This window comes from Cavia porcellus, unplaced genomic scaffold (assembly GCF_034190915.1).
Source record: "Cavia porcellus strain 051 isolate PalLab524CR breed Dunkin Hartley unplaced genomic scaffold, mCavPor4.1 scaffold_9, whole genome shotgun sequence".
In the NCBI taxonomy this organism is placed as follows: domain Eukaryota; kingdom Metazoa; phylum Chordata; class Mammalia; order Rodentia; family Caviidae; genus Cavia; species Cavia porcellus.
This window is the reverse complement of record NW_026947492.1, coordinates 48,261,007-48,287,677: the sequence shown is the minus strand read 5'-3', so window position 1 is coordinate 48,287,677 and position 26,671 is coordinate 48,261,007. Positions and strand designations below refer to the sequence as shown.

At 33.3% G+C, this 26,671-nt stretch overlaps 1 protein-coding gene across 11 annotated transcripts in view; it reads right to left on the bottom strand.

Moving 5' to 3' along the window:
* Nucleotides 1-674: 674 nt before the first annotated feature.
* Nucleotides 675-26,671, bottom strand: part of Picalm (phosphatidylinositol binding clathrin assembly protein) — a 96,439-nt gene continuing 70,442 nt past the window's right edge. For 2 of the 11 annotated variants that reach the window (XM_005003174.4, XM_063256302.1), the window contains 10 exons: nt 26,443-26,592; nt 21,565-21,672; nt 19,544-19,675; nt 19,415-19,445; nt 19,131-19,230; nt 16,632-16,655; nt 15,018-15,077; nt 13,492-13,596; nt 3,245-3,347; nt 675-2,031 (listed from right to left, as the gene is read on the bottom strand). In XM_005003174.4, coding sequence (XP_005003231.1) covers nt 3,255-3,347; nt 13,492-13,596; nt 15,018-15,077; nt 16,632-16,655; nt 19,131-19,230; nt 19,415-19,445; nt 19,544-19,675; nt 21,565-21,672; nt 26,443-26,592 — 803 coding nt within the window. In that variant the 3' untranslated portion in view covers nt 675-2,031; nt 3,245-3,254. The remainder of the gene's footprint in view (nt 2,032-3,244; nt 3,348-13,491; nt 13,597-15,017; nt 15,078-16,631; nt 16,656-19,130; nt 19,231-19,414; nt 19,446-19,543; nt 19,676-21,564; nt 21,673-26,442; nt 26,593-26,671) is intronic. The other 9 variants (XM_003468581.5, XM_013151163.3, XM_005003168.4 and 6 more) reach the window with 9 other exon arrangements.

Below are 26,671 nucleotides of genomic sequence, written 5' to 3'. Positions count from 1 at the left end.
TTTTCACATACTGAAATATACTACCAAAATAAAGTAACATAAAAATACAAGCTTTAAACTTAAATATTAACATCTACTCAAACATCAGAAGAGACAAAACAAAATTTGTGATGTTAATTAAGGAAGCTAACTTCTAAAAGTACAATTCCCAGTTTATATGAAAATGGTTTAACAGTGAAATTTAAAAACTGGTAAGATTAACAAAACACACCTACTACAGACCATATAATTTTTCTAACCACAGCACATATTATGTAGTCACTTTCAATGCAAAGCTTTAACTCCCTCTATCATTTGAATCCTACTAGGTATTCAGTATGCAACATCATACAAAGGTTTCTTTGATAGACATAATCATATGCACGAAGATGTCAAACTCAAAAGCATTTTTCTTAAACATACCTTACCAAAGACCAGAAAGCAAAAACGAACAATAGTTAGTTACCGGTAGTTAATAGATAGTTTACCGGTAGGAATCTAAAGTAACAAAAATTGGAAAGATAAATTTTTCTGGAAATTTAAATAAAACAGAAATTTTATATTTTATTAAATCAGAAAATATAATCACCTGGGTACACTTTTACTAGGAAAAATGATTATACTGATTATTAAAAAAAATAAATAAATAAAGGAAAAAAGAAAATGTACCTCAGACCAGAATACCATAGCAAAAGTTTTGTGGAAGCTGCATTTTATTTGAAAATCCACCCATTTTGCTAACATACATTTTAATATTGTAAACAAAAATAGAATCTGCAGAGACAATGCAACAAGTATGCTTAAACTCATGTACAGAATTGCTTTCCTACAATGAACTGTCCTTCTTAAGGCCCATCTCAACCCAAGCATTAAGATGTATTTACACAAAGCACCGATCAACAGTGCAGTTTAATTCTTCATTATCTAAACTCTTGGCTAGACATTAACTTTAAAGATACTATTTCCCCTTATTTAAAAGGTACATGATCATAACATGGCACAAGCCAAATAAAAGTTCAAGGATTTTGTCCCTTTCCCCCTCCCCCAATAACATCTCCTAGAGTTTTAATGAAAAGAAGGAAAGTCTTGAAGTGAAAGCAATTCCTCACATTCATTTTGGAAAGGCCCTAATGTCAAAATGGAAAAATAATGACATGCCAAGCACAAAGCAGTAAAGATCCTTCCCAATGCACTAATGCTGAATTTAAAATGTAGTGCTTTTCCTAGTCAGTGAACTGTTCCTTGCAAAATCCTAGGCACAGAATTGACTATAAGGATTAATGCATTTTTAATGCTTCCCTAAATCCCACAGAGACTGAGAATTCTGAAGAGATTCAGACCTATGAACTTGCCTTAAAATATTTAGTGCTCTGTATGTCAGCTGAAAAGCATTCTGAATCAGATTCATTCATGTGGATAAAAATCAAACATACTGTATACATCCATACTCATTTTCATAAGGAGGCTTGATACAATATTAATGTTATGTAAAATTGATAATCATAAATAAATACAAACACTTAAGGAATGTCTACTGCAAACTGAATATAATTTTTTTTTAAAGGAAAGTTAATTTTAGTTAAGGTTTCTGTGTCTGTGAGGACTGGAGAAAAGAAAGATAATGCATAATTAAGAATTATGACTTTGATCCCCCAACAAGTCCTGTTGAATTACAGTAAAGGACACAGCTCTTCTCTCTAGGCAGCTTTTCCAAATACAAATTTCACACTTTCCAAATAAGGGCTTTTCTTGATAGGTTACTGATTATGGGTATTAATAGGAGTTGAAAGAAGTGAAGGGTTAGTCACCAAAAAGACAGATCTTAGTCTTAAATCATGGCAATTCTTGGCTTTATAAACTGTATTGATAGGTTCTCCTATAAACTAGTCCCAATTTCCTTCATGGGCCTTCACTGGGTTACTGTAGCATTCTAATGGAAGAAGAGTTTAAGAGACAGCAGTTTGGATTTTGCTGGAAGTAAGGATTCGCCACTTGAGTACTTGTCTTTTTGGAGTAATTCCATTCTCTTCCATCTAGTTACATAAACTGTATCTGGAAGAAAAAAAGACACAATGTTTAATTCATTACATTGTAGAATGTCTTCTCTTGAATAAAAATCCTCTGTGGCCTTTACCATTCAAATAACTCAGAAGTGTTCATAACATGTTTCTAATAAACACTGATTACAAAACTGATGACTACTATGAGCTTATGTGCCAGAATTCAGTATCTAAAATGTAAATTATAGGGGCTTCTAAATAATTCTCTAATTACTAAAAACAAGGGGGTAGCATAGAGGGATTGAAAGAAAGAAGTTCAAGAAAGAAGTTTTTCCATAATAAGTTCAAAATATCCACAAGCACTAATATTCCTTGTAAAATCTCATTTGGGATGGCAAAATTTAGTATTTCTAAAAAATATAAAACTAGAGATAATAAAAGGATAAGTAATGTTATACTGACTAAACAACTTCTTTACTAACATAACCCAAAATCTGAAAGACCTATAAATGAATATTTTAAATGGGGAGTCAGCATTCACTCAGACACAGCACTTACAGTTTCTTTTAAACTGTCTATCCAAAGGCATTACTGAGGTAGATGTGCTCACTTGCCAAATAAGAAGAGTATAAAGTCCCAAAGATCTAGAAGGTAAATGTAAATGGGTACTAGAGCACCAAGAACAAATGCTGTCTTCCAGTAAATAAGGTAGTGTGGATCACGCAGAGAATTCTTCTAACTGAAAGGGCTTAAGTATTCACCTGCGCTTAATTTAAAAACACGCTATTTTTAAAAAAGTATTACTGTTTTAAAATGAAAAAATATACATAAAATACAATCCTTTCAAGAAATTACTGAAATGAATTCTTCATAATCCTGGCCCTTATACTAAAACTAAAGATGTCCTCATCAAGCTCTACAGGTATATAACTGTTCTTTTAAAGATTGATTTAAAAATGTAGTTTTTAAGGGTGGTATTGATCTCATTCATCTCCTGTGATCAGTAGATGCCTCTATATGTAAGATGTTGCTTTAATTTTACATCTTCTAATTATGCTAAAGATATTTTCCAGAAGTTGTTTCTCCTGTTTTCTTGACCTATTTTTATTCTTCACCTGAAGAATAAAGGAGGTGGTGGTAGAAAAGCAGAGGGAACCTTGAGCCCTTTAAAGAAACAAAGGAGGAGAAGAATGAATTGTATTTAATGGTTGGTAATTTTTAATAAGTAGTTAAGCCCCCATATCTCCCCCAACAAGCAGCAATACCTAAAGTGATTTATAAGAAATCCTCCAAAGAGAGCTCTGCAAAAGGGTCCTTTCCTGAAGCTCTGTGAGGACTGTGACTGGAGGGGCTGGATGCTGCCGACAGCTGGGGGAAAAGAAGACAGAGAGAGGGAAAGAAAAAAAGATCTCAGAATGACAGAACATGAAAGCAGAAAATGTAATGAAAGAGGAAGTGATTTTTGTTTTGTCACCTTTAATAAAAAAATTATAAAGGTCTTTGTAGAAAATGGAATTACTACAACAAAAGTTTTAGTCACATGTCAAGTTAAAGAGTATCCAATGGCATGTGATTTTTCAGAAAATAAATTCATGCTTCTGAACTTCAAAGAAACAAAGTATTTTACCCAAAAAGGTCAATATAAGCTGACCCATGGTTAAGACTTTTTGTGTGTAGGAGAGTAAGGGAAGGTGGTGGGGAGTATAGCTGACAGAAGTGTTTGTTTTTAAATTGAGTAAAGATAGTTCTCTGCGTCCAGGTGATCTGCTTGAAGATGTGCAAACTGTGACCTCAGTCCAGACCCCTCAGATCTAGTTGCAAAATTCTTTACTTTCCTTCTTTATAAAAGTGGAAAGCAATGTTCTTGGCTTTCACAATTTTTTCACATGAAGTTGTCTTCTGCCTCTTTAGGTATGTTGCAGCTGATGCATATACTATGAGAAGTGAAAGGGACTGCAGAAGTCACCTAGTCTGAATGTCTACATACTGCCCTGAGTTGGGGGAACATTTAACATCACTGGTTCTGCTTCCTGTTTCAATTCATTTACCTGACTCTCAGAATCTGACCCTATCTTTTAATTTGATATATTATGAAGCAGGAAGACCACTGAGCTTAATAACTGTTTGGTATTCTCCCAAAGGAGTTCCAAAGAACCAAGATACTGATTTTCACATATGTAGCTTTTGTACCAAGGTGACTTGTGAATATTTTAAACTCAACAAAAGTTTGGGACAAACTTTTAATCAATACTTTTTATCATTCTGTGCAGGACCACAGAAGACGTAAACACCAGGCTATTATGAAATAAGCTGTTTTGGGGATTGTGCGATTGAGTATTAAGTCAAACCTGACTTAACAGAAACAGTTTTAATTCATACCTTCAACATTCAAATACTATAAAAAAAAGTTTTAAGCTGTAAAACTGTCTTTGCTAGTTGAAAATGATTTCATTTTATTGTATTTATGAAAAGCAGAGTATTAAGAAGGCAATGAATTTCCTCAAATATTACCAGTATAAACAACCTGTTGCTTTGAATACCAAGATCAATTTACAGGTTTAAAAGTCATCACTCAACTGGTGGTCAGCTTGCTTTTCTATTTCATATCTTGGTTCTGAAACAACAGATAGGACGATGGAACTATTATGTAGGCAGCATGTCTGGCTTAAAGTTTCAATTATCTTCCATCTGGAGACAGATTTAGGTGCAGTTTGTTGGAAACATGCCCCCATCTCCCACTTTCAGTCCAAACACATTTAGGAGCAGAATGATTTTGAATAATTCTTAGTCACTGAGCCAGAAGAATCAGACATTCACATTTATTTCCAATGTTAATTGAGTTTCTTTCCAAAGCGGATTTTCTCTTTCATGTCTAACAATAACAAACTCTGCTTATTACAGATAGACTGCATGTGAAATCTCAAACCATCTATGAGGGTCTCACACTAAATGAGTTCTTAAACATGTGACAGCAGCAGTCCTAAAGATCTGATAGTGCCAGGAGAAGATGCTCCTGAGAATACAAAGGAGACACTATTACTCTTCTTAATATGTGAGCATATGGCTAAAGAGAGGTCCTAGAAGCTTATACAATAAAAAATATTCAAGAGGACCAATTTTCATTGGGGAAAAAGTACTGAACTAAAACCTCATCTAGTCTCCAAAATTCCTAAGATACACAAATATTTAGTCAAATTAAAACATAACTGGTATCACCAATAAGAAAGTAAGACTATATCTCTATAATAAACTTCTTATCAATATCCATCTAAGTAAAGGAAACTGTGGCTTGAGCGCATTTGGCTGGTACACATTTCCAAGGAATGAGACTCCCAGCAGCCCTGACCACTGGTCCCATCCCTTCATAGCAGTAAACATCAAAGCACATACTGAACCTGCAAAGCTGAGAAAGCGGGCAGCTCAGACAAAGGAAGGAAGGAGAAAGAAAGAAAGAAAGAAAGAAAGAAGAAAAGTTGCCTACATTACTGCTCAGGGAAAGCAGGAAGAAGAAAAAGAAAAGACTATGAAGGGGTAGTGGGAGATGAGGCTGCCATGAAGTTGGCTGGGGAAGTAGGTGTAACCTGTCGATTACAAAATCCCAGAACACATGAAAAGAACAGCTCTCAAACTCCTGCATGTGGACATCAAGGGAAAACTCGGGCAGGTGTCCTATATGATGGCCTAGACCTGACATCAGCGTGAGTCGTCAGGACTGACCTGGCTTCTCAGTCAGACCACACAGAATTCTTTCTCGCACAGATGGCCCACCCTCATGCTGTAGGATATCCTTCTTTTCCTGCTTTCACTTGGCCCAAATTTGCTCTGCAGAGCCTGCTTCTTTTCCTATCTTTAATACAACTTTGGTACCATTTGCACTTGTCTTGATAAATTCTTTGCTCACAACAGAAAGAACTTAGAAACCGCCTCCAGAAAGAAACCCCAGCACTCCAAAGCTTGGTAACAGGAACAATGTTTAAAATATCTCAAAAAGTCACCAGAAACTTATAAGCTGAGTCTCCTTTAGTTCTCATTCTTTTAACTAAATCAAAGAACATGATATAAGGCTGCAAGGAACATAAAATGGCAAAAGTACTGCCGGTGATGTGGCTTGGCGGCAGAGCTCTTGCCTTGCATGCACAAGGCTCTGGGTTTGATCCCCAGCAACACACAATGGGGAGGGAGGGCAAAAAGAAAAAGACCTTTCCAATATTCATCACAAAATTTTATAAGCCAACACAACACAAACTGTTTATTCCAGTTAAACTCTACTATAAATATAACATCACCAAAATACTTTTTGTTAAAATTTTGAAAACTATCTTATCCATTTACTTCAAATAATATTCTCTATCCTAAAATTCCCAAAGCTAAAGAATTAGTTTGTTCAAATCACAGTGATCTACATCACAACTAAAGATGCCTTTTAAAGAGGTTGTATAAGTCTTAATGATCCAGTATAGATACATTTATTTCTCATATTCAGGAAAATGAAAATATTGAGAAAAGTTATCATACAAGTAAAAATACTAAAATTCACTAGGAATTAATGGTAACAAATAATTCTTGGTTGAAATTCCTCCACCTCTCTAATCAACCTTTTAAAATTATATATTGACATTTATTTAAAAATTCTAATGTTATAAGAAAAACGAGTCTAACTTCATTATACTGAACTCCTATTTTAACAGTAAGAAAGAAAATTTCAAGTTAGAATGAAAAAACAGCAGCAGTCTCACACGAAACTAGTGTAACCAAGTGTATGAGAAGATAAAAGACTGGGTATTTAGGAAAATTTTTCTAACACATATCAATGGCACTAAAAATTCTTAAGGAGACAACTTTGTCAACCTATAAATTATATTCTTTAGCTACCCAAAAGCCTACATAGCACACAGCAATGTTTAGAGATACATTTTTGTCTTCAATGAAGAAGCAAAGAAAACATCACCAAACAAAAACAGGAGTAGTTCCTTTGCCTGTAACGACTGAGTGAAAGGGGTTTTGTAGAAAGATGTAACCAAATTCAATCCTCTTATAAAATGGGGTTTAGAATACCTAACTCTTAATAGTTGTATCTCCCTTTATTGCTATGTTGAGAATTAAATAACAGGTATCCAGCACAGTACCAAAAATAAATCAGTTCTTTAAAGATTACTTCAATTTCCCTAGCACCTACTATCAAATGGTCATCCGCACTCATCACTGATCCAGTTCAAATGCCACTGAATCTATGTTGTTCCTGCTCCCTCACTATGCTCTCAGCACTCAATTTCCTCTTACAGATTTCTCTATAATCCATCCATCCATCACTCATGCTTCCAAATTACATTCATCTTTAGGTTCCTCAGGTACAATCAAATACTCTATTTAATGTTTCCTCTTCAGTAATTTGCAGTGGTCTACATGTTACACATTCTAAAATATGTAAAAGTGTGTTTTGATGAGAAAACAAACTGTGTAAAAACGGCCTCCGAAGTGCAAGTAAGAAGAAATTACCACTTCTCTCTTAATTTTAAAATTAAAATTAGACACTGGCACAGGCCTATAATCGCAGCACTTAGGAGGCTATAAGCTGAAGGCTAGCCTGAGCTACAAGACTGTGTGTCTCAAAAAACCAAACAAGAAAAAAATTAAGTATTTGTTTCCTTTAAAAAAAGTACCTTACTATATCGTTATAGTAATATATTCATATAATCTATAAGCATACATATACTAAGGTCACACACCTGCTATGGTTTGAATGTTCCATCTAAAACTAATGTTCAAATTTAGCTGCCATTTTAAGAGAATGAAGAGGTATTTAGGTAACAATGGCTCCAACCTCATGAACTGGATGAATGGTGTTATGAGGCAGCAAGTTCATTCTCACAAAATGAGTGGGTCCTTTATTTTGTGCTCTCATTCTTACTTACTTTTACCATGTGATACCTTCCCTATGTTACATGACAAGAAGGCCCTTGTCAGATGCTAGCACCCTAATAATGGACTTCCCAGACTCTGGATCTATGAGCCTATACATTTCTATTTATTATAAGTTAGTCTGTGGGGTTGTGTTAGAGTAGCACAAGTTAATCAAAGCAATGCTTAGGACACTTTCCTAACACTGCCGTGTAACAAAACAGAGACTGGTTACAGTGTTTCTCAACAGGATTCGCAGAGATATCAGACTTAAAACTGCAGTATAGAAGAGTAAGTTGGTTTTGAGTAGTGTTTACAGCAGTGGCCAGGTCACAAATAGTACGTCAAATCCAAATGCATGTGAATGTAAGTATCCAGTATTGCAATCCATTTGTTTTACAGATAATGCTATTCTTAACTCTGTGTGAGACATGGTTTAAAAAGGATTTCTCCACTGTGTACATGCAGAAGGTCCATCCTAGGATATGTCTAGTGCCAGTAACCCAAAGCTCTACTCAACTTGTTCAGGAGATGTTGCACAATGACTTGGAAGCATGCTTTTTTGAAGGCATGTTATAATTAAACCTCTCCCAAACTGCAGATTGGAATCTACAGTAACTTAAAAATATTTTGAGTACTACTGTTATTCAAAAGTAGCATCTTTAAGGTATTTCACAGAACTGGGGCAACTTAAACTGACAGCCAAACCAAGTAGGAGAGAGGGAAACAGGTCACAAGAAACCCTGAGCTTGTGGGAGGAAATATTAACTGACTGAGCCAAAAGTAAGTATCTTTCATCTATCAAAATGTTTCCACATTGGGTATGGTGTTTGCATGCCTATAATCCCACCATACAGAAGGCTGAGGCAGAAGGATCGCCATAAGTTTGAGGTCAGTCTGGACTACAGTGAGCCCAGGCCAGACTCAACTACACCGTAAGACCCTGTCTTTAAAAACAAAGTTTCCAAGTTTAAGAGACATTGTTTTATATTTCCATTTGATAGATGTAAATCATGAAAATTTATGTCAACCATTACTTTAATTGAAACAAGAATTAAAAATGTATCTAAAATGCATACTGCTTTGCTATATATTGGAAATATGGCACTTATGCATGGTTAAAAAATTCCAAACTGTGTTCCACATATGCACTTGAGGCTACTTACATCACCTAAATTATAGATTGAACTTCCACTAAAAATATCTAAGGAGTTCTACAATCTTAAAAGTTATTGTCAAGTAACAGTTATAATTAAGGTTTCAAAATAATGAACTATAAATTATTTATAATGAAGAAAATTTATAATGTATTGAATAAAATATAAACTATACATTAAATTACACTTGGGGAATAAGGACAATTCAGGGAATGAAGACAACTTCCAAAAATAGGGCAAACTTGTTCAATTTTCTTTTAAAAAGCATTACTTATCTTTAAGAATTTCAATATCTCCATATTCTTGTCAATTTTAAATATTCTCATTTGATTTTTACAGCAAATCTTTAAACTTTAAAAAGTATCACAACTTTATATAAAGGAAACTGAGGCTTATTTACAGACTATTTGCCTTGAAACATATTATTAGTGAGGAGTCAAACTGGGAATCTGTAGATATGAAGCCTCTAACCGCACGTATGATGAAGTAGTCCTAAAACTATGATTTTGAAAAACCTATAATTGTGACTTTGGTTATAAATTAGGTTTCTATAGATACGATAAAGTTATGATAAGGTATGTTAGGGTGGGCCCTAACCTGATGATTTCATATTGTCATACTAGGCCACCTGAAGGCAAAGACCCTCAGAATGCCACTGGCAGAAGCAGAGTTTAAAGAGCTACAGGTGCAAACTGGAACAAGTAGGCCATTAAAAGTTGCAAGAGGATAAATCACAGAGGATTTATACTGAGCATGACCCTCTCAACAACTTTGTTTTCTGACTTTCAGCTTCCAGACAGCAAAAAAATAAATTATTTTTAGCTATTAAATTTGTGAGACTTTTGTTATGGCAGCCCGCCAGAAACTAACACAAACTCTAATACAGATCTGCTAACTGCAAGGCTAGCATATCCCACCCCCAGACTTCTAAAAATCTGCTATTCCCATTTATTTTAGCTCAGCTATAATTTAGGTCTGTACTATATTAAAATGAGGAAGTTAAAGTAATAGTAGATAGGAACTTCTCTAGAAAACATTACACAGTCAACATACTACCATGTTTTCCATATCAACAGTGCTGTATGTGATCACTAATGTTTGTTTCTATGATTTTGAAAAACATTAGTCACCCATGATTTTAAGAAATTTTCTTGTTTTTATTAAGTAGATTATTACCTTTTAGAAACAAAGCTCTCAGCAAACACCTAGAAAGCAAAACCTTCTGTACATACTATCGTATTATCACAGAGGTCAGCCTTTGGCTTCCTAATATTTTCGTTTTGACTGACTCAAGTACACATTAGTAGGTTTAAGACCGGGTTTTCATCAATGGTACTAAATTCCAATCTCTACAGTAGTTTCCTTCATGGTACCTTATAGTAGGTAAGGATGAGTGAGCACAACACACTGCTGTCAAGGCAAAAGAGCTTCTTCACAGAAACCCAGCTGGATAGATCAGCTGGTAGAAGCACTATAAATATCCACAATTAATACAAGAGGAAATTTAAATAAAAGTTAAATAAAAGAAAAACCAAACTAAAACAGCAAAGAGCCATTGGTTTTTATATACAAAAGGCCATTAAATTTTTTTTTTGCAAGATTTGAGTTATTCCAATATCTGAAGCCAACAGTGCCCCCCATTTAGAAGGGTAAAAAGTACTCACAACAAACGTTTCCTTTTAGACACTTAAATGGTATTAAGCTTACTTAAAATTGACCTCTCAAACAAAAAGACAGCAGCTAGTTTGCATTATCCATCCATCTCTTCATATCACACACACAAAAAACCTAATTCCAATCAAGAAACTAAGAAGACTTTCAAAAAACTTATTTTTAATATTAGCTGCCCAAATATAACTCTCTATATAGTTTTCATACTGCTTTTGAAAACAGACAGATTAATATGGGATTTATGTGAGTCCTCATTCAAGGAAACAGTGAGATCAGACAAGCACAATGATCCTTTTCCATCTTTCCTAAGAAAGCTTCTACAATACCGGAAACCATATAAAAGTGTTATTTGCTATCACTGCAGCTATCAAAAGAAACAAATTAATCAGGTCAACTGTCTTCATATTTAGTAGCATAACAGCTGCGTATTGCAAATGTGGAATGAATTCACAAACTATGGGTCAGCAATGGATTTTCCAATTTATATAAACATGAGTAAAATTTATCCAAAGGATCAATAAAAGGCACAAGAGTTGCTGTTCTCGCCAGGTAAATACAGATACATTAACAACTTATAAGAAGCAAACAAATACTAAGACTGTGAAGAAGCAAAGAAGAGAAAAAAAAAATTGAAACCTAGCATTTTCCATGTAGTCAAACATTTAGGAAGAGGCATTTAATGTAGAGCAAATTTTTAAAATGCCTACAAGAACATAATATAGTATTCATTTAAGCAACTGACAGATACATAAAAATATCTTCTTAAAAAAAAAGGAATGATGAGCTGGCACCAAAAATCAAGGAGGTAGGAGGGAGCTGGAGAGGTAGCTCAGTGATAGAGCCTATTTTGCTTAGCATGCATTAAGCCTCTAGTTCAACTCTCATGACGGAAAAAACAAAAAGAAGAGAAAGATTGAAAACTAGTATAGCCTGACAAATTAAAAGCTATACTGAAGACAAATTCCCAACAGAACAAAGTCTAAGCTGACAGCCTTCTGGAAGGTGTTAGCTGCTTTTTCACTGGCAAATACTAATGAAACATTCAGAGTAACAGAGATGCTTAGAATGGCTTACCAAATGGCAACAAGAAAATATGTGTAAGGAACATCCATGTTATGCCCTGGGTGAGCAATGGTTCCCCAGAAACATGCTTCAAGACACAAGGAAGGATTTTTGGCAATAATTCTACAATTTGGATTTGTTTATAAGATTGTATTTTGATGAAATTTTATTTTTCACTTAAACTACCTTTAACTTTACAACCTACAAAAGAAATGATCTCTAGCCTCAAGAACATTTGGATCCAATTGAGAAGAGAATGAAACAATAATAGATTAAAAAGTTAATTAATTTAAAAAATTATTTAGGTTGACTTCAACCTAAAAAATCAACTCAAGGGATTGGCTAAGAATTACTGAAAATCAAAATATGAGACAAATGTCATATAAATGAAAGAGAAACAATTTCAAATTATTAAAATATTGAATCATGAAATCAATATCATCATCTTTCCTCAGGTAAGCCAGTTAATATTTTAGCTATATTAAACACTAGCCAATAAGTTGAGCCAATTCTGGACACTATTAATACACTTGATCTTAGCCAAAAGGACGAGAAGTGATGAACAGTGATATAATTATATGAAACGAAAGATTAAAAAGGAGCAGAGTAAGTTACATGCTGAAAACGGTAAGTTTTCATGAAGATTCACTTGTTAAAATAATATCCAAAAACCATTATAAGTCAGACACTATTCTAGAAACTGAGGGTGGAAGCAAATATGCCACATAGAAGCCTTGAAGTTTATTATCTAGTAAGGCAAGGGCTGTCTACTGTCAGATTAAATGGATGGATGTCAGGCAGCCATAGGCAAATAAAGAAAAATAATGTAGGATTACAGCTATCATACAGGCTCAGAAGGAAAAGAAATTACCAAAGAATGAGTAGTTTGTAATCTACTATTTACAAAGATGAAAAATTTTTTAGAAAAGATCAACAGAACACTGGATACAATGTAAACTGTAAAGGCAAACTGAAGAATATCAGTATTCTTTTCACCCATTGTGACTCTTACAAATAGAAAGATTTCATGAAGTAGTCTAAGATGGAAGGCAATCTGAGGGGGATGCCTTAAATGTTCAATTATATTTAGATTCAGTTTTTTATTTATTTTTTTTTTTGAGGCAAGATATCTTTATACAATCCAAGCTGCTCTCGAATACTCTACATAATCTAGGCTGGCCTCCCAAACATTGGGATTATAAGTATCTACTGCCGTGCCTGCCTCCTTATGTTCTTGAGTACAGAGATAAAGATCCAAGGACTCCCCTCAGAAGGTTATCCCAGTATCTATATAAAGAATTTATTACAAATGCATAAAAAGTTACTGATTTATAAAGGTAATAATGTGCATCAATTATCCTGACCCCAACCTTTCCCTCCAGATAATCAAAATTCCTAAACACTTGCTTCCTTTTATTTTTTCACCCAGCACTGGCACTGAATCTAAGGTCTTAGCACTGATCTAGCTCTTTGAAAAATTCTGAGGCAAGATCTTACTAAGTTGTTAAGTTGCCCAGAATAAGCCTGAATTTATGATTCTCTTGCCTCAGCCTCCCGTAGCCTAAAAGTTCTTATATGAGAAAGATATGAAGCAAATAACACTCATGAAGTAAAAATATGCAAATAACTTAATTCACTAAGTTGCATGAAAGGATTTTTTAAAAAAAGTATTATAGCCCCTCACCATCAAGCACATTACAACACTTATGTGTAGAATATAATACCTGTGCTCCTGATACAGGACCAAAAGGGTTTGGTGGTCTCATGACAGGCTGGCTATATATTAAAGTCGGCTGTGTCATTACAGGTACACTTCCCATTTGAGGAGGCTAAAAAAAGAAGACGATGACGAATATGAAGTTAAGGGTTTTCAACTCACACTTTCCTTACTATAACTAAGTAAACAAGAAGATTAGGAATGAAAGGTCACCAGTACCTTTGCTTTGACTACAAGGGAAAATTCCTCTAAATGCAATACAGGCTAAGAGCCACAGACTTTTAATAGTATTTTTGTATGGCAAGTCGTTAGCATGTATCCTTAAAAAAGATAGTCAGAAAGCCTAACTTTTTCATTCAATAAATTGAAATTTTTAAACTTTACTGTAGTTCAACACATGAAATGATTCACCACAAGGCTTCCAAAATTTCCTTATTTATCAGTTTTATTCCTAAACCACTAACATATTTCAAAATAGCCTGCCTTTATGTATCAAGTTTTTATACTATTAAACAAATGATCATAAGTGAAGGTAGTTGATATTTTTAAAGAAATTTGCTTGCAGTAGCTTTTTTTAATTTCAGGAATTCCATTATATTTTTAGGAAGAATCATGAAGAAGTTTAAATTACAAAGAAATCAGTTCATTCTTGAATCACTGAAAACAATCTCAAACAATGTTTCCCTGCAAACAATACATGTACAGGCTATTATATTATTTTGGTAAAAATACAATGCTCTACAGTTTTATCTTTTAAGAAGTCCTACTTAACCTTTCATGTAGTATATTATTTATATATTAAGAGCTTTACTTTAAATTTATGGGCATGAACACCAACCAAAAGCTATGAAACTTCTTCAGATGTACCAAAGGAGCTACTTCAGTATCAGATACATACAGCAGCAAAGTATACACAACAACAAAACCAAAGTCAATCTTCTGCAAGCATCAATTCCAAAAATGCATACCACTGGGTTGAAGCCACTACTTACAATTCTTATCTAAGTTAGTTTGTATAGGAAAGGGTTGGGAGAATAAGCAAAAGTACTGAGTGTGGGGATCATAAGGTTAAAAGAGTTTTTATAATAACACTCATTGTCTTAGGAAAATTTCTTCAGCCTGTACCTGACTAAATATATGATTCAAGATTCAAGAAATGTTCTTCATGATTCAAGAAATGTTAATCTTTAGTTCTCTATAGCTTTAAGGTACTAAGTCCTAAGGCCTAAATATATTTAATGCAAGGTCATCATAACAAAAGCTTAGTGTTAACATTAGCATATCTGTAAGTCTATAACAAAAAAAAAACATGTCTAAGTCTTGAGTGAAAATATTAGTAAAATAAAACTGTAAAAAATAGTATTTATTGTATATTGTTCTAGAAATATTTATGAACCTAAGCTACAGAAGCATTGTACCACTAGGTTTGATGATAAGGGCACTGAATTCTTTTTTCCAGTTAATACTGTAATAAAAGCTAGTTAGATGTAATTTAATCTATTTTCAAAAAATTGTACAGGGAAAAATACTTACAATTCCATATCCTAGCATGCCTGTTGGTGTAGTAGCGGGATAGGCCATTACAGGTGGTGCCTGATATAGCAGAAGGAAAATAAAACAAAGAAGTGTAACTCATATATGTCAATCCAGTTCAGGGAATTAAAAGCTATTCTTCCACTAAAAAAAATTGCTAAGACAGTTGTGATTAAGGGATATTTGTAATCATTAATAATTGTGTAAATGCTCAATGAGAAAAGTATCTTAAAATAACAAAAGTATCTTAAAAAGCAAAAAAGTAGAAATATCAAAAAGAAAAAATATGACTTAAACTTGCATACAACACTGATCTAGGATTTCAACATACATTTACAGCTTTAAGCAGTTTCAACAGAGCCTCTGGGGCCCTGGCTTGGATTCCTAATACTAGTAAAAATAGAAAACAAAAAAATGTATATATTTTCAAAAATATTCTAAATTTTAAAATTGTGCTGGGTGTGGTAGCACATGCCTGTAATCCTAGTACTTGAGAGGCTGAAGCAGGAGGATTGCTCTGAGTTTGTGGCCAACCTGGGCTGCAGTGAGTTCAAGTTCAGCCTGAACTCAAGTGAAACTCTGTTCATTAGAAATGTTTACTGAGTAACTGCAGTAATATTGAAAATTTTTATATGTAGTTCATGTTTTTAGCATTCAAAAATCCTTTAAAACCCTAGTTCAATTAATAACTTGATCTTCCAAAAAATGCTTCTAATAGTTTTCAAAGAATCCCAAATATTTTGAATCAATATTGAATGTGACTATTTCTATGAACTATAGTTCTTATGTAAAGAGTACGAATGTTAACATTCTTTCTAATTTACTTCAAAAATTATTTCAGCACAACAATCAATTTTTAAGTCAATTTGTTTTGAATGATTAAAGGAACCCATTTACATCTAACATGTTTAAACTTCCTCCTAGTACTTCAACTGATGATTTGTAAATATGCAATCTGAAACAGAATTAGTTTAGAGATACTGTCTTAACAATATTCCCTGTGCTTCTAAAAATGAAGACGAAAACTGAATGCAGGTAAAAGGTCAATAATGCTGTTGGAACACTAAGAAAAAAACAAAAAAATTAAAATTACATGACAATTTGAACACAGGCATGGAAAAGTTAAATGAAGCATAAGTTTTAAAAAGTAACAGTAATCAGTTAAAAGTTTAGTATTTAGGTGAGCATGTAGGGCTTGTTTCTCCCTACTTAAAAATCAAAATCTACAAGAGCAGTAGACAGACTGCCAAGTACAGCAGAAGCCTGTAAGATTTCATGCAGTTATTATTTTAAACATTACCACAATCAACATTTCCCTTCATTCAGAAGTCATCAAGTGCATAGTGGCAGCGCAGATACACACACAGACACCCAGCCATCTGGCAGCAAATGGCAGTATATTAAGCAAGAAAAAAAAAAAAAGTGGTGTTTCCCATGCCACCGTCAGAATCAATTCTGCAACACACCCATAAAATCAGTAGATGCTAGGAAGAATTTCTGGCACATTGAAAATTTGAATGTGAAAACAATAGCTGGAAGGTTATGAGATTCTGCTGCAGCAGTGGTTAATAGCATGCCAATTTATTACAAAAAGGCCAGTTTTTGGTCACTTACGTATTGTGGAAAATGCATGCCATTCTGTTTTTCCCAGGGAAAACAATTACATAATGCAATAACACTGGATTAGAACAAATACTTACACAACAGAAAATACACAGAGAGCATTTTAGTTCACACGTACATTCATTAACTATCTAAATCCCTTATATTCCCACTATCTAATGAAAGAACATCTGTACCAAAACACTATCAAGGTTGACAAGGAAAACTGAGTCTTAGGCTCACTGCTTACAACTGTCATTGAACATAAAATCTATGAGATGTATCAATAGTGTAAAATTCTGAGTGTCTCATTCATGTGGTTGCATCAGATGTCTAACAAAGCGAGGGGGGCCAAAGCATTAATTTCTAAAAATTGTCATAAGGTATTTTAATAAAATTCCTGTGAATGTTTTAAATCCATCATTGTTTCAAAAAATTCAAAAACCTTGACAGTGCTTAAGGATTAATACAAAGGTTAGAAATGTAAAGAAATGTCATAAGCAGCAATATATCCCAAGTACTGAATCAAATCAGCCCCAGGTTAGTCATTAAAATGAAACTCTGTAAGATACATACAGACATTAGAATCTCCATAAAAGATACACACTGCCATATCTGATACATTACCATAAATACTGTTTGCTGTCAACTTACATACAAATTCTAGATGTGAATGACTGTTACATTGTAGTTACACTTAAGTGCTAAAATTAATATTTCAAATAAATATTACTTTAACAAAAAAGCAAAACACACTGCATTTTAAAATAGGCCTTTGTATTTATACTATTCCTTATACATTATTAATGTACAATTCACATCTAAGTCTGTAAAATCCACTAACTAAACTCCCGTCATCCCCTGGTGAGTGAGGTGTGGTTTAGTGAGAAAGGGATGCATTTCAATTTAAATCAGCTTCCCTGCTTTACATTTGGGGGGGAGGGGGTCCTAGATAGCTTTATACTTAAAACTGAGATAATGTATGCTTGAACTCCCTTAAACAGGCACTATTTATAAGTTTAATGTAGAGCATATATTTGCATTTGTTTGTATACATGTAAAAACCTAAATTATTTAAATGTAAAAGTTTATTACTAATGATGGTAGTGACAACTGTGAAAAATTACTGGCTTAAAAAGGTAGGTAAATTTCATTAATTATTTTCCTCTTATGAAGTATAAATCCAACAAATCTCTTTTGGAATATCACGCAAATTTTTTAGCTGCATAGTAATTTTAGCTTAGTCCTTCTAATTTTAATGTATAAGTAATCTAAATTAAACAGGACAAGGTCCTATTTTGGGGTTTGATCACAGAAAACTGCTATAGTAAGGACAATAGATGTCTCTAATGATTCAAAATTTTCCACAGGAAGAACTGTATGTCCCTGACCATGGAGACTTGGTAGACTGGTAAAATAGTAGCTGGACAAAAGGACAGAGAAATAGCTATAAAGCTCTTCTAGGTCTACCATGCCTTGTAGAACCTTGTATTATTAAAATCTCTTCAGTACTACATGCTATTTAATTAGCAAATATCATTGGCCCTAGTTAGTTGTAAATTCCGTATTTGCAAAATTGCCTGTTTGCTAAAACTTGCACTTCCTAAATCAGTATCCATAGTGGTTTTCAAGGTTTTTCATGTACATATGCAAAGGGGCATAAAAATTGAGTCATCAGACACAGATCTTTTCCAGCTGAAGTAGAAAAGGCAGGATGCTTTACCCTGTTTTGATTTCCACATGAGAGAAAGTAGAAACAATCTAGAGTATTGCAAGAATTTCTGCTCTGAGGCCAGAAGATAAGGCTATAATTCTAATGCTGGCAGTGGCAGTAGTGGCCTTAAGAAAGTGGCATGAAACTTTTGAGCCTCATTTTCTCTTGACAAATAAGAAAAAGAGAATCTACTAGGCATTTTTTTTTTTTTGGATTTAAGATTATAATCTTTGCGAGATACGTGTATATAGGTGTGTGTTTTTCCTAGCAATGGTTCAAGTCACCAGTTCAGTGTTCCAGGTGGCATTTAATATTCAACTACTTACTACAAATGATGAATTAACTCTATACAATATTAACAAAAATAAAGCAAATGTATTTTTCTGACTAATGATAAAATCTGAAGAAACCTAAAGATTTTATATTTTTGACAAACTAGTAATAAATTTGAAATTAGTAATATACAGTAGTGATTATCAGCATATGCTCTGCAGCTCTCAGGCTACTGGTTCTAAACTACTGACTATGTGCACGCTTCTTAACTTTGTGACTGTATTCTTTCCTCTATAAAATAGGAAAACCAGTATTTCCTTACCATGTAAGATTGACAGATACATGTTAACTACTAAAATGTACCTGGCAAATTATAGCCAACCAGCTTTAAAAAAATTAAACTATGTATACACCCAAAACTCAGTAACAATTTTTCTATTTATGCCTTTCAGTTTTAAAAATTTTCTGGTTATACATTTAATTAAATATTCATTTGTTGGTATATAAGAACTTTTGTAACTCACCATTGTTGCAGCATTCCAAGCAGTTGTTGGTGCAACCTTTGGCTGCCAATTAGATCCTCCAGTTAACTTCTTTTCGCCTGGCTGACTCCAATTTACATCACTTTAAATGAATAAGCAGAGTGAGAATATTAAATGTCTAATTATAAAGTTTCTGTACTAAATATACACTTAGATTGAACAAAGCATTTATGGTGCAGACTTGGTATCTTTATAGATACCTTTGAGAGGAAAGGCAAAGCAACTTGTAATGACATATGGAGAAAGAATACAAATATAACACTCACTTCTTAGTGGTTCCATTTCCAATGCCAAGATCTAGGAAAGGAAAGGGAGAAAAAAAATTTAAAAACTGGAATCATTTTTAATAAAACAACTTATTTTAAAAATGATTACAGAGTGCAAGGACTACTTACTGCCCACGAGGTTGGCTAAAGATGAATCCAAGTCATCAGATACTAACTTGTTAGGTGGGAGTTTGGCAGCTGGAAGACTTTGGTTCTGAGAGGCCACTGTTGGTTTGAGAAGTCCACCTAGTTCATCAAAGCCTTAAAGTTACAAACAGATGAAATAGGAGTCATAAGGAACTTCATGGTGCTAAAACTTTCTATAGGAAATCTTTGTATTTTCTTTTTGTCTGCTCACTGGAAAAGTTCTTCCAAATAATGGACATTAGTAAATATCTTCAAATGGAAAAAAAGAAATTTACAACCTCAAAGTGAACTAACTGAGAAGACTCTTGACAGATGTCAGATGTGATTTACCCTACAATAAAGTTCATTAGGGTTGAATAAAAAGGATGAAAAGCACTGTGAAGGGAAGGAAACACAATGTAATTCTCATCCTCATCTGGCAAATTTTTTTCAAAACTCAATTATATCTAGAGTAATATAAGTAGACTGTATCTCTCTTCAATTTTGAAAAAAGTTCCTTTTATTTTTAGAAATACTATTTTAGAGATTTTTTTATTCCTGACAATGGGAAAGATAAGAGCTAAACTAAATTATACCTAACAAATTATTAAACTGCTCTAACTGTATAACCTCATCTAGAAAACGACGATGTCATGAAACTGAAAATACAACTCCTACTTCCCCATCAAAGGACAGAAGGGGAAAACAAATCCAACCAAACCTAATTCAATCAAGACTCAAACAGCATTATGTAAAAATACTACAGAGGATTAAAAAAAAAAAAAAAGCCACTGTTATGCTTTGTGTCTAAAAAGCCTCATATGGTCACAGGGTCTTTTTTGAAGATGGTTCAATCTGGGATGTGTGATTAATTCATAGTGCAATGCTGGGATTAAGGGTGGGTGACTGCTGGATCAATCCATCGATTAGATTGGCGCTGCCCTAATCTTGGTAGAGTGGATACAATATAAGGGTCAAAAAGAGGCTTGTCTTGCTCTCTCACTAGTTGTTTTTGCTGTTGTTTATTTAACACCATGAATGGTTTGCCATGTGCTATCCTGCCTGGGAGCCAGTTGATTGTGAACTGAAACTCCCAGACTGTGAGCTAAATAAACATTCTCCTTTTAACTTTGGGTGTCGGATACTTTGTCTCAGCAACGGAGAAAAGTAAGATAATCACCAAGAATGATGGTTTACAAAATACAAACAACAAAAGTAAAACACCAAATGTATTCCCTAAATATGTATAATCATAAACTAAGTACACATAAAAATAAATCCTTACTCCATACAAGCAAGCTTGAGTCTTACTTTATTGATAAGAGTATGTTATAAAATTGAGATCTTGGTATTATCTTAACATAGATAAAATTTAATTACTGAACATCAAAGGTCACCATATGGTAAAAATATCAGAACGCTCACATTTTCTAAGCACTTCCTCAATTTCAAATTAACAATGTATTAATACAAGTACAAAGTACAAGCTTGCTCTACAGATTTATAAAGTTCTTTTACAACAAATGTTCAAGAATACCTTAAAAATTATCCTTAAAACAATTAAAAGAAAAAACAACCCTGTACCTATATAAGCCTGATACTTAACATAGTCTAGTTGTTCATATATAGATAATGATCCTATGGGTTATATTTTCCATTTCAAAGATAGACAATTTCATACATTATAATGTAGTAAGATTACTCATTCACTAACATAAAAATTATAATGACTTAAAAGTCACAGCATTCTACACATAGTACCTTGCAACTTAGTACTCTAGTGAAAAATGTTTTTCTCGCCTATATTCTGGGGCAAAGAAACTTTTCACAGAATCTAAATGACCACTAAAAAAAAAAAAGTAATGACCACCAAGAAAAGTGTGATGACTAAAACTTGCTTCAACTTTTCCTCAGGTAGTTGGGTAGATGTGAGACAATTTCACTGTTCATTAACACTAAAATAGTAACATTATCTTTCTTTATACAGAATTCAAATTACAGTATTTAAAAAAAACATTTCTTACCCCCAGAATCTACAATAACATTTGTAGACTTATTTCCAAATACAGATTCAAAGTCAACATTAAGGCCAGATGAAGGATGTGGCTGTGCAACTGGAGAAGGAGTGAATCCTAAGAAAAAACAAAATGGAAAAAGTTCAATTCTTTAATAATGCCATGTAAGCTCAATAATGATGATACTGTAACAGAGTGGCAAAAGCAACAAACCCCCCTAATAAAAACCAAAGCTAACTCTCAAGCCAAAAAAAAAAAAAAAAGTTTTTGTTAAGGTAGTCAGGTTTTACATTTATGAAAGCTAGGAAAAGGAACATATTCTGCAGAGCAGGGCCAACTAAAAATTGGGCCAACTAACAACAGGAAAAGAACTGCACTCCACAGGGTGACAGTGAACCACTGTGAGAGAGAGTGCAGCAGCCGCAAAATGTTATTTATTACAGATATAAAATGTTTTGCTTCTTTTTCACCTAAATTTTGAATGCTGACAACTTTTTAAAGATCTGAAGTCACCTAAAACTGCAAGATGTATAAAGCAACTGACATATGCAATACAAGGTATCATTTGAGAATAAAATGAGTATTCTATGGTGCGTAAAAGAAAATGTACTTTCTTGATATTTCTAAGTCTCTCTACCTATCACCTACCTGCTGTATCACCTTCCTTTCCTTCACAGTTAATCAAAAGCTAAATGATTTCAGTTCATCCGAAATGTGGTAAGATTCTCAAAGTTGCAACTCAGTAAGTATTATGTACACTTGCATTCAAATACTTTTAGAACATTAAAGAAAAAAAGCCCACTTTCTACTCCTGACCACTTTCTCTAACACCAACTTCCTGCTTTCAGTAAGACTGACAAATATACGAACATGCTAATTAATTTTGGGTTGAAAAAAAAAAATCAACCCAAAAACAGAACATCTTCTTTTTTTTTTAACCTGTGTTATACTGACACTAGTACTATTAAGCAAATATCAAGCTAATGTCTTTGAGACTAGCTCAAGATAGAATAACTACAAGATTTTATTTGTGAGGTGCTATTTTTCTGAACTGAGAATCAAATTTCCAAAAACTAAAAAGCAATACAATTGTCTAAAAGCATTAAAGGCTCTCATAAGAGTTGAGAAAGATCTCACAAAAAGGAACAACTTGCTTGGCATGGTGGCACATGTCTATAATCCTAGAACTCCATAAAGTTAAGGCAGGAGAATTATATGTTGGAACACAGCCTGGGCAAATTAGCAACATCCTGTTTTGAAATAAATAAAAAGAGCTGGAGACGAAGCTAACTGTGAGGGTCTTGGGTTGTAAACCCAGTATCAACAGAAAACAAAAAAAGGAAAGGAAGAGGAAAAAGAAGAAGAGGAAGATGAGGAAGAGGAGGAAAAAAGAAGAGGAGGAAGAAGGGGAAAGAGGAGGAAGAGGAAGCCAAGGAGAGGAAAAAAAGAAGAGGAAAAAGAGGAAGAGGGAAAAAAGGAGGCAGAAGAGAAAGAAGAGGAAGAAGGGGAGGAAGAGAAAGAAGAGGAGGAAGAGGAAGAACAAAGAAAATATGTCTATAATCCTAACACTCAGGAGGCTGAGGCAGGAGGATTGCTGGGAGTTCAAGGCCAGCCTGTGCTACATAGTGAGTTCAACACCAGTCTGAACTACATAGTGAGACCCGGTCTCAAAAAACAAGAGTATCACTCTGTAAAAAAGCTGCAGTAAATGGTTCCTTAGGTCTCTTCCACCTCTAAAATCTAGGAAGTTAAAATGTAGGAAAATAAAAACCGCCAGATCATGAGGGAAAAGATGAACTTTTAGTTTACTCTGTTCTTTGTAGAGAAACTTTTAGTCAGGATCTCACTTTAAATTTTGTATGTTGTATAGGATATAAATAACAAAGATGTTATATTGTACCAGAGAGATTGACTTTAAAGAAAATTGTTAAAAGCAGGACAAAATGTATCAGAGAGAAAATTAGAAAACAATAATTTGGTAATGACAACATCAATATTACTTTAAAAGTATCATGTTAGATCATACAATGAATATTCTGTAGGGCACAGATTTTTTGAGAATGTACAATTTTGATGTTTCAACTTTTAAACTCTTAACTCAAAGATCTTGGTCCTATACTGAGAATAGAAACACTACCAAAATAATTAATAATTTAACATATAAATCCAACCATTAAATCACAGAATTTACAACATTAAGAGGCTACACAATTTACCTAAAGTTAAAGATTTAGTAAGTTGCAAAATGAAGACTTGAACCTCTAATTTGGTTCTAGAAACTATTTGAAGTTTTTTGTATATCTTAGGTATTCATCTTACATGAACTAACATTGTAAGTACAAAATAAGTTGTTAAAGCTATAATTCTTAAAATAACTCGTTTTAAAAACTGAAGTTTTTCACTGCTAATGCTATACAAAAGTAAATAACTCTTGACAATTTTAAAAACTGAAAACAATAAAAAAAAGTCACTATTTAAGATCATGTCTAATGATTAAATAATTTAGGAAAGAAGTATATTTGAAGTATGAAACAATCTAAATATACAAAACAGTTGTAAACAGTTTTATAATTTTATGTGACAGCCATAGGGATAGATATAAAATAGCCATACATATGAACTTAATAACAGTCCCACAAGACACTATGATACCAACATTCACAGATTAGAGATTAAATAGTTGCTTACAGTTCAGTTAAAGAAATAGAATTCAAACTCACATTTGCTAGACTATCAAGTGTATTTTTTTATCAAATGTCATTATATATTACACCTTGAAATATATTTAGTTATATCCAATTCTTACTATTCAATTCTTTATTGTGTGCCATCTCCTTTTAATGTCAACTTAATTAAAAAATCAACTACATGTACACACACACACACACACACACACACACACACACACACACTGGACTTTGAAATTTTATTGCCACTGCACTACCCAAGAATATATTTGGAAAGACACAGGTGAGTATACAAACAGCTCTTAATTCCATAAGCTTTTAATATTAAAATGCTATAATTCTTCTGAAAATTTACAACCCTTGAGAATGCATTATAGTAAAATGATAGGCATTCTAATGGAAAATCACAAATGGATTTCATTTAAAGAGCAAAATTAGCTAAGAAATGGTTGTTCAAAAACAAGCAGTTTTCTAGACAATATTAAAAATACTCATTAAAAAAATTCTCCTGAATAAAATTTAGAAATGTCATCTATCACTAAATATGCCACTACAAGAGGTTCATGGTACCTATGGGAAATACTAGAATAAACTCAAGTGCCATAAAAAATTTTAACAAGGCATAAATGCCATGAAGGGAAATAGGGGAAGGAGTGAGGCAAAGAAAAAAGAAAAAGGAGAAAAGAAACAGCTTAAAGATAGGATGGAGTAACTAAAAATAAATTTTAAAAGTATAACAAAAAATGGGGATTCCAAACACAGCATTCTTCGAACTTCAAACTAAGGTTTCACTGTGAATATTCTGTCAAAAGGAGAGGTGACTAGTGTTTGTATCAAATTTAAAAAAAATAATTATAAATTCAACCCTATCTCATTAGAAAAGGTAGTATGGGGCAGTTGGCTTTTTAAGGCAACACTAACCTGTCTACTTTTTACACATGAGGACGCAGGCCTAGAGCAGTTCATAGAGACTCACGTATGTGGCCTATCAGACCTATGACTCATTCTCTCTGACTTTGTATTAACTAACTATTATAGCTTCAATAAAGAAAAGCTACCCATTACACTGGTTACCATATTATATCAGATAAATGTCTTCCTGTGGGAATCTAGATATACAGCTATTGCTTGATTTTTTTTTGTTATTTTCAATCTTATAGAACATAGGATGACAGTTTTGTCTTGTTACAACAAGCAATTACTATAATTATTACATTTTGGATATGAAAATAGTTTGAGGTATTAGACTCATACACAACTAAGAGTACCTGATTGGAATATTCTCTAGCCTCCATTATTAACTTGCTCTCCAGTTATCTTTTGTCCCTTTTTTCTACTACTTCACTCTTCCTTCTTTCTCATATATATATATTATGATACTTAGAATGTGGCCACATTGTTTACTTAGGATACAGAGATGACTCTTTGTAGGCTGCTTTAATCAAATATTTAAATCTATATCACCTTAAACTGTCTGAATAGATTTAAAGTTTCACCATCTTTTAAAGGAGCAAGTAGTGTATTTTTGACACAGGAATCAGGTGTCTTTTTTCAACATTAGTGTGCAGTTAGAAATTTATTCTTTGCAATGTAATTCAGCTAAGAAACTTAAGACTTTTTATACGTTTTTACACTGCTATGACAGGTTATTCAACCCAACTTGCTTTCCCACTTTACAAGTTAAAATGGAATACATATTTCTACTTTTCACTTATTTCCAGGCAAATACTTAAGTGAATCTCCTAAGAATGAGACGAAGGGTGGGTTTTTAGATAACAAAATTATAATATGTAACAGTTTTAAAAGGCAAAAATAAGATTAAGATCAGTACTAAGAATGATAACCAGCATCTCTCTAGAGTGTAAAGGGGAAAATGTAAGGACATATCACTTTTTAATCAATTCTCTGAACTGAAAAACAAGATGCTACTTGTGCTATTCACCAAAATATCCCATGGAACAAAACACTGAAAAATAAAGGAATATTCTTTTCTAGAAGTTTGTGTTAAATAAAATTAGGGATAATAAATGTCAATTTCTGGAACCTGCTTACCTTGTTATTGCTGCATTGCTGTTTCATGTATTTTAAAATTTGATGTTAAAATCTAAGGTAATTACTACAGTAAAAGAAATTAGTGGATACGTAAGAAATACTTAGGCAGTATAAACATTAATTGGAAAAAAGGTTAAAGGTACTTTACCAACAAACATTTCATGTGTAGGTGTCCTAGTAGTAAAAGTGGATACATCTGAAGAAATGGGAAGGTGAACATCACCACTACTTTTTGTGAGGAAAGGATTTAAGCTTGGAATGGCATCATCAACAGCATCTATAGTAGCAGAGAAAGGATCTGTGCAGTCCAAGTGTATTACAGCAAAAATGAAGAAAGGAAGTAAATAAATTAGTATTTTAATTAGTCAAAAGATGCA